This window comes from Sus scrofa, chromosome 9, assembly GCF_000003025.6.
Source record: "Sus scrofa isolate TJ Tabasco breed Duroc chromosome 9, Sscrofa11.1, whole genome shotgun sequence".
In the NCBI taxonomy this organism is placed as follows: Eukaryota; Metazoa; Chordata; class Mammalia; order Artiodactyla; family Suidae; genus Sus; species Sus scrofa.
In genome coordinates, this window is record NC_010451.4 from 39936028 (window position 1) to 39950107 (window position 14080).

At 48.3% G+C, this 14080-nt stretch overlaps 1 protein-coding gene across 1 annotated transcript; it reads right to left on the reverse strand.

Moving 5' to 3' along the window:
• On the reverse strand, positions 328-13682 carry PLET1 (placenta expressed transcript protein). The gene is given in 5 exon segments (NM_213744.1): positions 328-1059; positions 3476-3537; positions 7745-7923; positions 7926-7945; positions 13473-13682. Coding segments are annotated over 5 exon segments (630 nt in total). The 5' UTR covers positions 13657-13682; the 3' UTR covers positions 328-874.

Consider the following 14080-nt stretch of genomic DNA (forward strand, 5'->3'; position numbering starts at 1 on the left):
GTCAGGGGCATCTTTTTCTTGACTGTGCCCATGGCAGGTGGAAATTCCCAGGCCAGGGCCTGAACCCGCGCTACAGCAGCAACCCGAGCCACTGCAGTGACTATGCTGGATCCTTAACCTGCTCTGCCACAAGGTAACTCCCGTGGGTATCATTTTAGTTTTATTTTTGGTTTCGTATTGTATGATGACTATTATAATGTTTTGCCCATCTCTTTTAGTGCAAATTACCACTAGGGGAAAAATGACCGGTTTGCCCTTGAGGCAAATTAGAATAGAGAAAATTTTACCCTTATAGCTGGCCTTGAAAATACACACACTCTCACCATTCCATTGATTTTTTTTTTAATGCCCACATAAACGAATCAAATTAGATGACATTTTCGGTATTTTAAGTTAATCACTTGTTAAGGACATCTGAATTTAACACATTCATTATTCTTGTTCAAAGTGTAGTTTATTTGGTATGACATAGAAAATAATGCCTTTACACCATCATCGTTCCCTACCCCTGGGGACTCAGACATGGTACATTCTTATTTTCCTGCCCTTCAAATAACTACTCGTGTTGCATCTAAACAAAAGTTTAGATTGGCTGTGGTGTTGGTTGTCAAGATGTTAAACAGGAAGCCAGAATTCCAGGTTACACCCAGATGAGGTCTGAGTAGTTACAAAAAAGCCTAATCTGTGTCCTAAGAGATCCAGTTAAATAGCAGTGAGAGGACTACCCTCCACCGAGTCTGGATCAGAAGCAGCAGCAGGATTGCTGTGCCTCTGAGAACGGAAGACCTTCATTCACACAGGTCAGAGCCCTGGCTCGGGACTGAGCATGGAAGGATTCAGTGGAGGCAGGAGCGATTGCTCCCCCAGCTTCCTTCTAGAAGAGGAGTTTGCTGGTGAGAAAGGCGAGCAGGATCTGAATGGCATCTCTCACGGGGCTGCGGAAGACTCTGTTCGCTGAGTTTTTGTGTGTGGTGTGGGTTGTGATGACAGTTGGTTTGGTGGTTGTGACTGTATTTGACTTCGTGGTGATGAGCTTGGTGATCAAGGCTGGGCTTGTCCCTGGGGGAGGAAAAACAGTGACATCAGCACCTCTTTTGAGTGGTGAGGGGACAGGAAGGTGAGAATGGGGCTAATCTGATGGATCGCTGGAGCCGGAGTTCATGAGCAAAATTCGGTGAACACCTCTCAGGGGCTAAGGGTGTGTAGAGGAGGGGAAACTAGGGGGTAGAGACTGCCAAAGATGGAAAGTGAAGAAGCACTTTACCCTTAAGGTCTGTACAGTCTCACAGAGAAGGAATTTATACTAGATTTATGTAACTACTCACTGAGTTTGTTGTTAGTTAGGTAATCCGCCTCAAATGCCCTCGTGTCCTTAATGCTAAATTTAGTCCATCAGTGCATATATGATCCAGAGTGGGACAATGTAATTTTTTTTTTCTTTGCTAATTTCAAAGGTTGAATGTGAAGGTCATGAGAGCTGGACACCATCCAGACCTGAGGACAGCTAATCTGCTTTAAAGGAAGTGGGCAGAGGTCCCGTCCACACGTGTGACTCCCCTTCTGTGGTGTCTAAGGCGCTGATCAATTTCACATGCAGGGACCTGGCTTCATGTCGGTTCCCTGGGCGGTTGCCTTGAAGACGCAGAGAAAGCCAGGCCTGTAGCCCGAGGGATTGTCTGATCCTGGAAAACTAGAGCTTGGCAATGACGCCTCCAAGGGTCTGAGTGAACCGCAGAGCGAACCGAAGAGGAAGAGGACGGGAAATGGGCGGTGTTTTTTTCGGGCCTGTGCATTCTGCCCCCTGCCATGTGCCTTCCAGCTCTGTGGCATTGTCCCGTCTCATTTAGCATTTCCTCAGCACAGATGTTTCTAGAGCACACAGCTGAACCGAAAATCTGAACACAACCATTATCCTTTCCGGTTTTTATTTTGATTTTTTTGCTTTTTTTAGGGCCGCACCTGTGGCTTATGGAAGTTCCCAGGCTAGGGGTCTAATCGGAGCTTTTGCTGCCGGCCTACACCACAGCCACAGCAATGTGGGATCCAAGCCGCGTCTGTGACCTACATCACAACTCACAGCAATGCTGGATCCTTAACCCACTGAGCAAGGCCAGGGATGGAACCCAAAACCTCATGGTTCCTAGTCAGATTCGTTAACCACTGAGTCACGACGGGAACTCCCCTTTTCCGTTTTTTAAATCTGGATTTTATTAGCATGGAACTAAGGAATCCTGACTAGAAACAAACCTTTTTCCCCCCTTTCCTGGCATTTATTTGAATGTTCATTTCTCAAGTGTCCCACTGTTTTCACAGAGGGGACACTACCAAGGAAACAGTTAAAGCTTTCATAGCATAGTTTCATTAGGCAAACTCACTTTAGCATTTGTTATTGAAAATAGACATGCCTTTGGCAGCATTTGCAATGTGCGACTGACCAGAAAGCAGGTGGCGCCCTAGAGGTATTTCAGCGTTTGGCGGCTCATGTTAGCCAGACAGATCTAATGTTTCTTGTTCTAGGTGGAAGCTTGTATTTAAAAACTTCATTAAAAAAGAGTTGCCTTTATAGTTTTAATGTAAGTCTAGGAAAAGTGGGAAAAAGTCTAAGATGTGGAATTTGAGTCCTAGTGTCTGTGTGGCAAGTTACCTATCTTTTCTGAACCTGAGTTTCTTGAATTTAGCTCCTCAGGACTAAGAGAGACAGAAGTGGCAGAGAAGGGAGACAAAGGCGAGGGCTTTAGGATGGTTTGAAGTCGAGGACCACAGCCTGGGAAAGGCCGGTGGACATTCCTGGTGGTTGTACTGGAGCCCAAAGGCTGCTCTGAGAACTAATGAGATTATTTGTTTTCTATGTGCTCAACCCTTCTTTGTGCAAATCTCCCTTAAACCCTTCAGTAGAGTCTGCTCTACCGATGAAGCCTTTGTGCCAATGGGAATTCTTTCTTTCTTTCTTTTTTTTTTTTTTCTGGTCGGCCCATGGCCTCTGGAGTTCCCAGGCCAGGGATCAGATCCCAGCCACAAATGTGAACTATGCGGCACCTGTAGCAACGCCAGATCCTTCACATACTGCGCAGGGGACTGAACCTGCGACCCAGTGCTCCAGAGACGCCTCTTATCCTGTTTCATCACAACAGGAACTCCAGCCAGTGGGAATTCTTATGGAAACTGAGGAAGGAGCTGACTTTCCTACCCACGTCTGTGTGATGTTGAACAGAAACAGCTCCAAGAAAGCTGGAGCCTGGAGCCGCGCGTGACCTTGAGAATCGGAGGCCCGTCAGAATTGGCTTTTGCTTTCCAGGGACACAGGTTAAGGGGTGGAGCACATATCCAGTGGATCTCAAGGTGCTGGGAGACTCAAGGGGTATCTGGGTAACAGCCGATTAGAAGACTCTTTTTTTCTAGGGCACCCACAAGATAATTTTCAAGGCTGATGGATTTCCTGGCTAGATTATATAAATAGGCTGGCAGAGGAACTTACCACTTTTTTCCAGTTTCAGAACAGAAGCTGTAGCCTCCTTGTGGAAATCAACAACGAAGACTCTGTGGAGGGCACACCGAGGAGAGAGGATGGTGAGGGATTCACAAGTTCAGCTCCCATCGCCGCCTCCCCAGGCGACCCCAACCTCCTGGTTCCTTTTGTGCTTACCGTCTCTGCGGCACAACCAGCAGATCGGTCAGTACTGGTCTCACCTATGCTGGACTGCACTGTCTGGACCACAAGCTCACTCTGGGCAAGAGCACCTCTGTCGCCCTCCCCCACCAACTCGCCATGTGGAGCTCCCCACAGGCTGGTGTCCACCACTGGTCCTTGTTCAGGCCAGTCTCTGCTTGTAAAACCCATCCTGGGTGCACCTGCCTACGGACTTAACAGTAGCCTCCGTGACGTCATTGCTCCCCCTCATCCCGCTAATGTCAGCGGGTCTGTGGTTATCAGGTCCAGTGCCTGCGTGTGTTATTAATGAGAGCGCCAGTCACTGTACTTGGTGCTGACCTGGCAGGCACGGTTCTTACCCTGGCGGCAACTGAAAGTCCCTTCAGATGGAGAAAGTTGAAAGGAAGGATGGTCGGAGGAGTTGAGTGATTGCAGTTGTGGTGGTGGAGAAGCAGGGGCAGTTATGAGAGTGAGAAAACATTTAGCGGAACTTGACCTGGGAGTTCAGGGCTTTGTGAAGGCCAGATATGTAACCTCGGTAATTATTTCTGCACAGGCCCTCCCCCACCACCACCCCCCCACAGACCTCACTGTAGAGTTCTGCGGCAGGAGCCTTTCACCTTGGCCTTTGTGCCCTGGCCGGCCTAGCGGGCTTCCTCCACCGTGGATGCTGCTCTCCCCTCCCCTCGTCAGCCCTGCTGATGGAGGCTGGTGTGTGCATTGTGAACAGGCCGAGAGGCCAGCGCGTCTCAATCCCCACCGTCAGTGGGAAGGTGCTGTGTCCATGGCAGAGTCTCACGGTTTGGTTTTTATCTGTTGTCGTATGGAGGGTGGAGGCCATAGGGAGTGAGAAAATGGGAAAATCATTGCCCGCATTAATCCTGCCTGGCTGCTAAGAGGCTGCTGTCATTGTGAGGCTGGACTGTAGCAGCTCCCTTCGGGTTCTACCTTTTTTTTTAACAGCTGCACCTGCAGTGTAGGGAAGTTCCCAGGTTAGGGATTGAATTCGAGCTACGGCTGCAGCCTATGCCACGGCAATGCTGAATCTGAGCTACATCTGCTACCCATGCAGCTTACAGCAATGTGGGATCCTTAACCCACTTACCCAGGCCAGTGATGGAACCTCCATCCAGAGACAACATCAGGTCCTTCACCTACTGAGCCACAAGGAAACTGCCTGGATTCTACTCTTACAAGGAGCATAGGAGTATGTCCTTCAGAGCCAGTTAGGTCTGACCAGGCCCAGGGCATGGCAGGAGAGGGTGAAGTGGCCTGACAGCCTCACCATCACCACTGTCCACCCGGGCCCAGTGGCTGTTCATAGTGGACACGGCCCATTGGTCAGACCTGCCCTCTTAGCACAAAATCACAGCCTGCAGGTGTGAGGATCTTTCAACATTTGGTACTTAAAGTGCACTTCAAAACAGATCCTTAGCTGGGAGTAAATTAAAGTGTAGTGTGAGTCCTCAGGTGGCTTCATCTCAGAATCTAAGTGTGTCCATTGTGTGTGACACTAGGAAGACAGTTTTATTACACAATCGTCACACTTTCTGCTTGCAAGCCATTTCTAAAATGAATCTATGTTTTTCTAAAATGATTCTTCTTGTAGTGGTGAAACTGACTCCTCCGAAAATCGAGTTCCCCTCCTGGGTTTAAGATTAACCTCTCTATCCAAAACTGTAGTCTCTTCCTTGTCCTGCCCCCCATTCCCCTTCAGGGTTGAGGAGTATCAAAGAAGAGGGGGGACTGAAACCAAGTTTCAGAAGGGCCCCCCAGCACAAAAGCCCATCTGTGTCCCCCAATTTCTTATTTACAGAGAGAGGCTTTAGTCTCCTAGACCTTCTCGGAGTTCCAAAGAGTAGACTTAGCAGTTACTACTTAGGGAAGTGGGGGGGACGCAGAAACAAAGGAAAATAAGTCAAGAAACTGATAAATTGCAGTCAAGTTATTGATAAAACAGAGTCCTAGTTCTCCTCAAGAGATCCATATAACAATCTGACACAGACTTGAGTTGTTCTGCAGGAACTAAGACCCCTGCCCAGCTGGAGGATGGTGACTCCATGCTGACCACGGGCACCAGACCCCAGACTGGATGGAATCAGGTTGATGCCTAAGATTCCTGAAACACCACTCTGTTACCACACCACCACCAAGCAATCAGAAGAAAGCCATGCCCCCTGCAACTCTCATCCCAAAGGTGGCCTTTAAAAGAGCTTCCCTGTGGAATTCCCATTGTGGCGCAGTGGAATCGAATCTGACTAGTAACCATGAGGTTGCGGGTTTGATCCCTCGCCTCACTCATTGAGCTAAGGATCCAGTGTTGCTGTGAGCTATGGTGTAGGTCACAGACTCGGCTCAGGTCCAGCGTTGTCGTGGCTATAGCATAGGCTGGCAGCTGTAGCTCCAATGTGACCCCAGCCCAGGAACCTCCATATGCCGAGAGGGGCCCTAAAAGGCAAAAACAAAACAAAACAAAACAAAAAACCCCAGAAAATCTTCCCTGTAAGCAGTTGAGGAGTTCGGGTCTTTTGCACTTGAGCTGCCCATTCTCCTTGCTTGGCACCTGCAATAAACCCTGTACGTGCCTTTGCCACAACTGGTGTCAGTAAATAGGCTTTGCTCTGCGGCAGGCAAGCGGACCCTAGTTTGGTTTGGTGACAGTGGGAGCCGAGCCGACCCCTCCCCCAGGCTTGTGGCTTCAGGCAGCTTCTCTGCACCCCTGGTTTAGCAAAGGGTTCCTAGAGGATTGCCTGGAGGAAAGGGAGGCAGAGAGGGGAACACCAAGGTGCCTAGATAGTTTCAGGACGAGAGTGTCTTTTTTTTTTTTTGACTGTTTGCTGCTGCTGCCCCCAACCCCGCCCAGCTCTGGAGTGCTGTCGGCCCCATATTAATAGGAATGAATTGGGTCGGGGTAGGAGGGAATATAGAGAATGCGAAGCCAACAGGATGCTGGCAACAAGGATTCTTTGCTCAAGCAAAGTTTAGTTGGGCTCTGGAAACTTCTCTGAGACCCATCTGTGCACTTCCTTTTTAAATCCAATTTTAGAATCCTCATAAATCAGTTTAGCAAGCACTTCCCACCCTCAATATCTGATCACCCTTATTATCTGCTTGAATTCCTCTTCCCCTTCTATCCCCTAGCTGATAGCTGATCACTCTAGCCTGCCTTCAGCAAGAATCCTATAGGTTAGTTCATTAAGCCCGACTGGCTCTTATAGGCCTTGATGTTTCCTCTTAATGATTTTCCATTCTCTGATTCCCCAACACTGTTCCTTGGCTATAAATTCCCACTTGTCCATGTTGTATTCAGAATTGAGACTTATTCTATACTGTCTCTTTTCTCTTATTGCAATTGTCCTGAATAAAATCTGTTTTTATTTTATTCATTCATTCATTCATTTTGCTTTGACGACTTATTGTCCAGCTCTGGATTTCTTTTCTTCTTTTTTGTTTTTTGCTTTTTTTTTTTTTTTTTTTTTTTTGGTCTTTTGTCATTTTAGGGCCACACCTGTGGCATATGGAGGTTCCCAGGCTAGGGGTCCAATCGGACCTGTAGCTGCCAGCTTACGCCAGAGCCACAGCAACACCAGATCCGAGCCAAGACTGCCACCTGCACCACAGCTCACGGCAACGCTGGATCCTTAACCCACTGAGTGAGGCCAGGGATCGAACCCGCAACCTCATGGTTCGTAGTTGGATTCGTTAACCACTGAGCCATGACGGGAACTCCTGTTTTTTGCTTTTTTAGGGCCACACCTGTGGCATATGGAATTTCCCAGACTAGGAGTAGAATTGGAGCTGCAGCTGCTGGCCTACGCCACAGCCACAGCAACTCGGGATCTGAGCTGAGTCTTTGACCTACACTGCATCCTCATGGATACGAGTCAGGCTTGTAACCTGCTGAGCCACAATCTAGTTTTCTTTAACACCAATTTAGTCTGTTTATGTCGAGCCTAGCTGGAGTGCGCATAGGTGGTGCGTGTGTGTGTGTATCTAAACTCCTAGAGATAAAAGGTAGGACAAAGAGCAGTAAGGCGCAAACCCAATATGAAATTGTAAAAGCCCAAAACACACCACACATAGACAAGTTCTTACTGTAGCTCGACGGTGTTTATGTTGGTGGAGGCAGGAGAGAGCCATTTTGCCTCTAAGACATGTTCATGTGGGCTCTTCACGTGGTACAAGGCGCTGCTGGTGCAATTCATGTCTGCTTTTTGCCAGAAGCCAATGACTGAGTGGTGCATGTCGACTGCTTTCATGACCACAGAGCTAATGTGTTATTCACAGGAACTGACACTAGGAAGAAATGACAAGGAAACCATCAGCCATCTGGGTGGCAAGACAGGAGAGGAGGGACATGAAATCAAAATTGTGAAAAAAGGTTAAACAAGTAGTATGTATGTAGAGTATACTCCCATTTTTGTCCAACAAATTGACAGAAGCCTGGAAGGAAATACATCAAGGGACTAAGTATGGTGATTTCTCCGTAGTGGAATGACAGATGATTTTAATTTTCTTCCTCGTTCTTTTTTGTGTTTTCCAAGTTTTCTCCAGGAAAAGGTATTCTGGCCCTGGTTTTGCCACATACCAGGTGGGATCCTGGCTGACTTTGAACCTCTTGAGCCCTGATCCTATCTGCCCTCCTCTGGGGGTGGGGGCATGGTGGGCAGAGAGAAGAGGTCGATGCAGGTGCAGGGCTCCAGGGGGGGCCTCCTGGGAAGTGCTTCAGGAAATAAGGGGCCATTACTGCCAAGTCAAAGCAAAGCTCGCTTCCTGGTCCCAGATGCTCAAGTTCTTGGTCTCTGACATTGAGGGCGGGGGTGGGGAGGATGGGCTCTGAGACTCAGGGGTCCCAGTCCAAGTACCTGTCAAGTCACCACTGAGAGTTCCCGAACCCCCCCGACTCCAATGAGGTTCTCGGTGCCCCAGCCCAGCACGTGCTCACAGGGACCCCAGGGACACTTGTCAATTCCACTTGGTATTTTTGGCATTAATGATATATAACGGGGAGGGAATTTCAAGAGAATATTTCAGTTTGTCCATTTCCTCGCTTAGAAGAGTCCCTGTCAACAAATTTCTCAATGCTCGGGTATTATTCTCAAGGACCCTCTCAGTCACCCCAAATTCCTTCAATGGCTTCTCTTCCACACAGTGCAGAAAACTGATCATGTAGCCCAATAGGATCAGAGAAGCCTTGATCCTAGCTCTAACATTTAAGGCCGAATCACTTCACCTCTGACCTTGGTTTCTTTCCTGTGCATCATTCACGCCACAGATTTTTTTAAAAATGTTATGCTAGTTATTGATTTTATTTTATTTTATTTTATTTTATTTTATTTTTAGGGCTGCCCCTGTGGCATATGGAAGTTCCCAGGCTGGGGATTGAAATTGGAGCCGCAGCTGCCGGTCCATGCCACAGCCACAGCAACGCCAGATCCAAGCTGCATCCAAGACCTATGCCCCAGCTCATAGCAACACTGGATCCTTAACCCCTGAGCAAGGCCAAGGATCAAATCCACATCCTCATGGATACTAGTCAGTTCTTAACCCACTGAACCACAGTGGGAACTCCCCACAGATATTTATTGAATGCCCACTGTGCACTAGGGTTGGTTTTAGGTCTGGGGACAATGGTGTTACCCCTCAAAGTGTGGAGATCATGACACCTTATCCAGAAAAGCTCCACGGAGAGAAAAGGAAAGAATGTGAAGGCTTTCATAGTGGTGGGTGTTGGAGACACTGCGATTGTTATGCTTAGACACAACATCCCTCTGTTCTGTTTGTTTTTGCCAATCAAGGTGGCTGAGCCAGATCCCCGGGCCCTAACTTGCTTGGCAAGAACTGACATCTGTCTTAGATTTGGGCGTGATGGCGGGGTGGATGGTGATGAGTGTCAGTGTCATCCAGACAGTCATCAAGCCCATCAGCTCCCCTGTGGGTGTGCTCTTGCCTCTGTCCTTTCTTCTGCTTTCCCCCCTTCCTCTGGCTTAGATCCTCCTCTCCTCCCTTCTCGTTATCTGTATTACCCAGATTTGAGGCCTCCAAGGTCCCCTCCCTTCAGGCTGCAGCCCGATCAGACTCCCCCAACTACAATTTGCTGAAGTGTGATGGACACACACCTGTCCAAAACCGTCATCGTGCTCTTCTCTCCAGAGCCTCTAGATGTTTCTGGTTTTATCTTCCCACTTCTGCTCTGTCAATGACAGTGCCCAGCACCCAGCACCTGGCTCTTATGACCCCCATAACCCTGCTCACTCCTCTGTCTGCACCCCCACCCTGGCACAGCCAGGCTTCCTCTGCTCCTGCAGACGCTCCTGGCTCCCCTGCTTCTGGCCTTTGCTGGGATCTGGTGTCTCTCTGGAATCTTCCTTCCTTCTCATCACACATCTCGTTCCCACTTTCTCTCCAAGATCCTGCTGATATTCCACCTCTGGGCCAATTTAGCCCTCTTTTCCTCGCACTCCTCAATCATTTGTGTTTTTCACTGTAGAATTGAGGACTTAGTTCCATTCTGACTTGTACGGTACCCTGTAGTTTCATCTACATGAATGTAATTAAGTCCTCAACTCTACAGGAAAAACGTAATGATCTGGCCAGCCCAGTGCTAGGCACCTGGAGGATACTCCATAATTACTCATTGATCGACTTTTAAAAAAGTTGTGCATCCAATATTTGCAGTTCCTTAAAGCTGAAGGAAAAGAGTCAAGCGTGTTACATTCCTCTCGCCCATTGAATAAAAGATGGAGGCAGATGCTTACCCAGCGCAGTCGTCATACATATGCTACTGCCTCATGAGCTTCTTTGCCTGATATCAAGGCAGACCCAGAGAACCTGTTCTAAGACATCTCCTGAGCAGCAGCTGTGTCTTAGAAACTACCAAGCCACTGATACATGTCTTAGCAATGTTAACACAAACCCCGAAATTTAAAAAAAAATTTGAGGAGTTCCCGCTGTGGCGCAGTGGGTTAATTTTCTGATTGCAGCGGTTCGGGTCACTGGGGAGGTGTGCCCGGCCCGGCACAGTAGGTTAAAGGATCCAGCCTTGTCACAGTTGGAGCTTGGATTCAGTCCCTGGCTTGGGAACTTCCACATGCTAAGAGTGTACCCATTTAAAAAAAAGAAAAGAAAAGGAAACACATTTTTTCAGTGTTAAAGTCTGGAGAAGCAGTTGGCCTGTACGGGCATTTACCCAACTCTCCCCCAAAGTTCCGGGTCCCAGGGAGGTCTTGCAATGATCCTCGACCAGGAAATCACGGAGCCTGTTGCGTAGTTTAGGTGTGGAATCCGGTACTTCACGCTTCCCACAGCATAGGATTTTGACTCTCAGTGTAAACCATTACCCCAGTGAGTCAGGTTATCACAGAGCTTAACACATTGCTGTTCCGAGATGAAATCAGATGGGGTTTGGGGAAGTGCCTGGCACATAGTAGGCATTCAAGGAGCCTCCATTCCTCTCCTCTTTCCCCTTTCTCTCTGCTTTACCATCGCTTCTGTAAAGGCTGTGAGCTCCCTCTCATTCAGCACGTTCCCTTTTAAGCGGTCTTATGGATTGGTTTTTGAGTCTTCTTTCTCCTGTCTTCCTACTTTCAGAAGGCTCCTCTGCCACCCCCGCACCCCACCTCCCTATCCCCTACATCTGCACACAAGATAGGTTTCTATTTCTTTTGTGTGTGTGTGTTTTTTTTAGGGCCACACCCATGGCATAAGGAGGTTCCCAGGCTAGGGGTGAAATTGCAGCTGTAGCTGCCAGCCTACACCACAGCCACAGCCACACTAGATCCGAGCTGCGTCTGCAACCTACAGCACAGCTCGCAGCAAAGCTGGATTCTTAAGCCCCTGAGCGAGGCCAGGGATTGAACCTGGGTCCTTGTGGATACTAGTCAGATTCGCTTCCGCTGAACCATGATGGGAACTCCCACAGGTTTCTATTTCTAACATTTCAATAACAAAATCCCTTCCTTTGTGATGTGTGATCTTAAATCAGAAGCCTGAGGTCTTTTTTGCAGGAGTCCCTCTGCCCATCCAGGTCCTTCCCTGTACACAAGGTCACATATGTGCCCCCCTGGTTCTCATCTTCAATTACAAGATTGCCCTCTCTGCCTTGGTTAGGATAAGAGCCACTGCCCGAGGGAGTGGGACACAGGGAGCCCCACCACAGCTGGGGCTCTTGGTGACAGTTTCCATGGAAAAAAAAAAAAAAAAAAGGACCAGGCAGCATGAGTGTGAGAAGGCAGGCCGTGGTCCTTCTCCGCTGAAGCCTGGGATCTATGGACTGTGAGTGCGGGTGTGATAGCACCCTGCTGTTCTGTGCAGAATTTGGTTGGAGTTGTAACTGAGGCAGGCTGACCTGATAGTTGAAGAGGCAGCTTCTAAAGCTGCACATCCTGGCCGAACAAAGCTTGGCTGTGATTTAGATTCAGGGATTAGCCATGCTACCTACTAGGGACCTTGGGTGAACACCTTAACTTCCCTGTGCCTCAGTACTCATCTGTCAAATGGGGAAGAGTATAGCATTTATCCTTCCAACAGGACTCAGCACACAGTAAGATGTCTTAGTTCTCAATACTGTCATTGAGTGGCATCTAGGGTAGTGGTGAAAAGCAGGGTCTCTGGGGAGTTCCTGTTGTGGCTCAGCAGAAACAAATCTGACTAGTATCCATGAGGACTAGTATCCATCCAGGTTTGATCCCTGGCCTCACTCGGTGGGTTGGGGATCCGGCGTTGCTGTCCGCTGTGGCGTAGGTTGTAGATGCAGCTTGGATCCTGTGTTGCTGTGGCTGTGGTGCAGGCCAGTAGCTGCAGCTCTGATTTGACCCTAGCCTGGGAAGCTCCATATGCCACAAGTGCAGCCCTGAAAAGAAAAAAATAGAAAAAAAGAAGAAAGAAAAAACAAAACAAAACAAAAAGAGCGGAGTCTCTGAAGCTAAAAGGCTTGGGTTCATATCCCAGGGCCATCATTTGAGCAGCTCTGTGATCTGGAGGAGCCACTAGCCTCTCTCCCTATGGTTTCTCATCTACAAACTGAGAAGGACAACAGGATCTACCTGATAGGTCGTTGTGAGGGCCAAAGGCATCAGTACATGTAAACAACCCTATTAAATTTGTCATTATTATGAAAGTAATCAGAGAACACTTGCCTTGACTTGTAGGTTTGACTGATCCCCCCGGGGATGTTTATAAAATAGTTCTAGGCCCCTCAAAGGAAAGCACTGGATTAGGAATGAAGAGACTAAGATTTAAGAGCCAGTTCTGCCGCTTACCAGCCAAGACACCCCGACCAAGTCATTCAACTTCTCTCAGCTTCGGCTCCTCACTTACCAGGCGGGATAAGTACTACTGTGTAGCTCACTAGTGTTTTCTCCCATAGACTGAATGCCCACAGGGTCCCCTCGTCCCTGGTGGCGTTGCTTTGTCAAGTGGATAGGAAAACAGACTACGAACTGTGGTGCAATTACAATCCCTTAACATAATAAAAATGCCCCTCCTCCCAATAAGACCGTTTTAAGTAAAAAAAAAAAAAAGCCCCATTTATTTCAGTGAGACAACTTGCCACAGTTATGCTTTTGCTGGAACTCAGTTAACCTGAAGGTTGGGCCATAGTAACTCCTGCGGCTCAGGTCCACACAAGGACCATGCAGAAAGAGTCCCACCCAACCCATTCTCCCACATGCTCTCATTCTCTCCCGTTCTGCCTGCACGCCTCATCTGGTTCAAAAACGCATGTTGCATTTGTGTAACTGAGAGCAGGGATGGAGAGGTACATTCTGAGGTCCTGGTTATCTCCCCTCGGAGAGCAAAGGATAACAGAGTGGCTTCCGCTTACCTGTGTAGACTGTGTTGCTTTCATAGACCTTTGGGTTGACCTGGATTCTTGAGTTATGGATGGAAGTGACCTTGTTGAAGATCATGCACTGGTCAGGGTGATCAGTACAGCTGGCAGAAAAAAACAGCAGTCCGAAGCACAGAAACAGCCTCAGAGGCAGCAGCGGGGAACCAAGGACTGCCATGGTCTGTTTGCAAACTTGCTGGGACTGGGGGAGACCTGCAACTCCTCTGTTTATATGCTCCGGGGCTGGATCTTCTGGGTGAGGTCATACATGCAAATCTCCCCCAACTCCTCCCTAAAATGAACTGGCTTCTGGAATTTGGCCCAGGATATCACCAGGAATGAATCTCTTTGTATCTGTCCCCGTGACCCTTTGCCAATTCCAGTTTTGCTCAAGAAAGGGAATGTACTGGTCACGGTTTTATTTTGCATCTCATTCAGCTCAGCATCTGATATTTGAAGAAAGCTATGAGAAGGGTTAATACCAGAGATGTGAAATTCAGAGTTGAGTAATCGCCGCATACCTGGCCCGTTTAGAAACTCCGCTCTTCTCCCTGCAGGAAACTCAGGCAGAGAAGCCTTTTGCTTTTTCTTGCTTTCTTCCC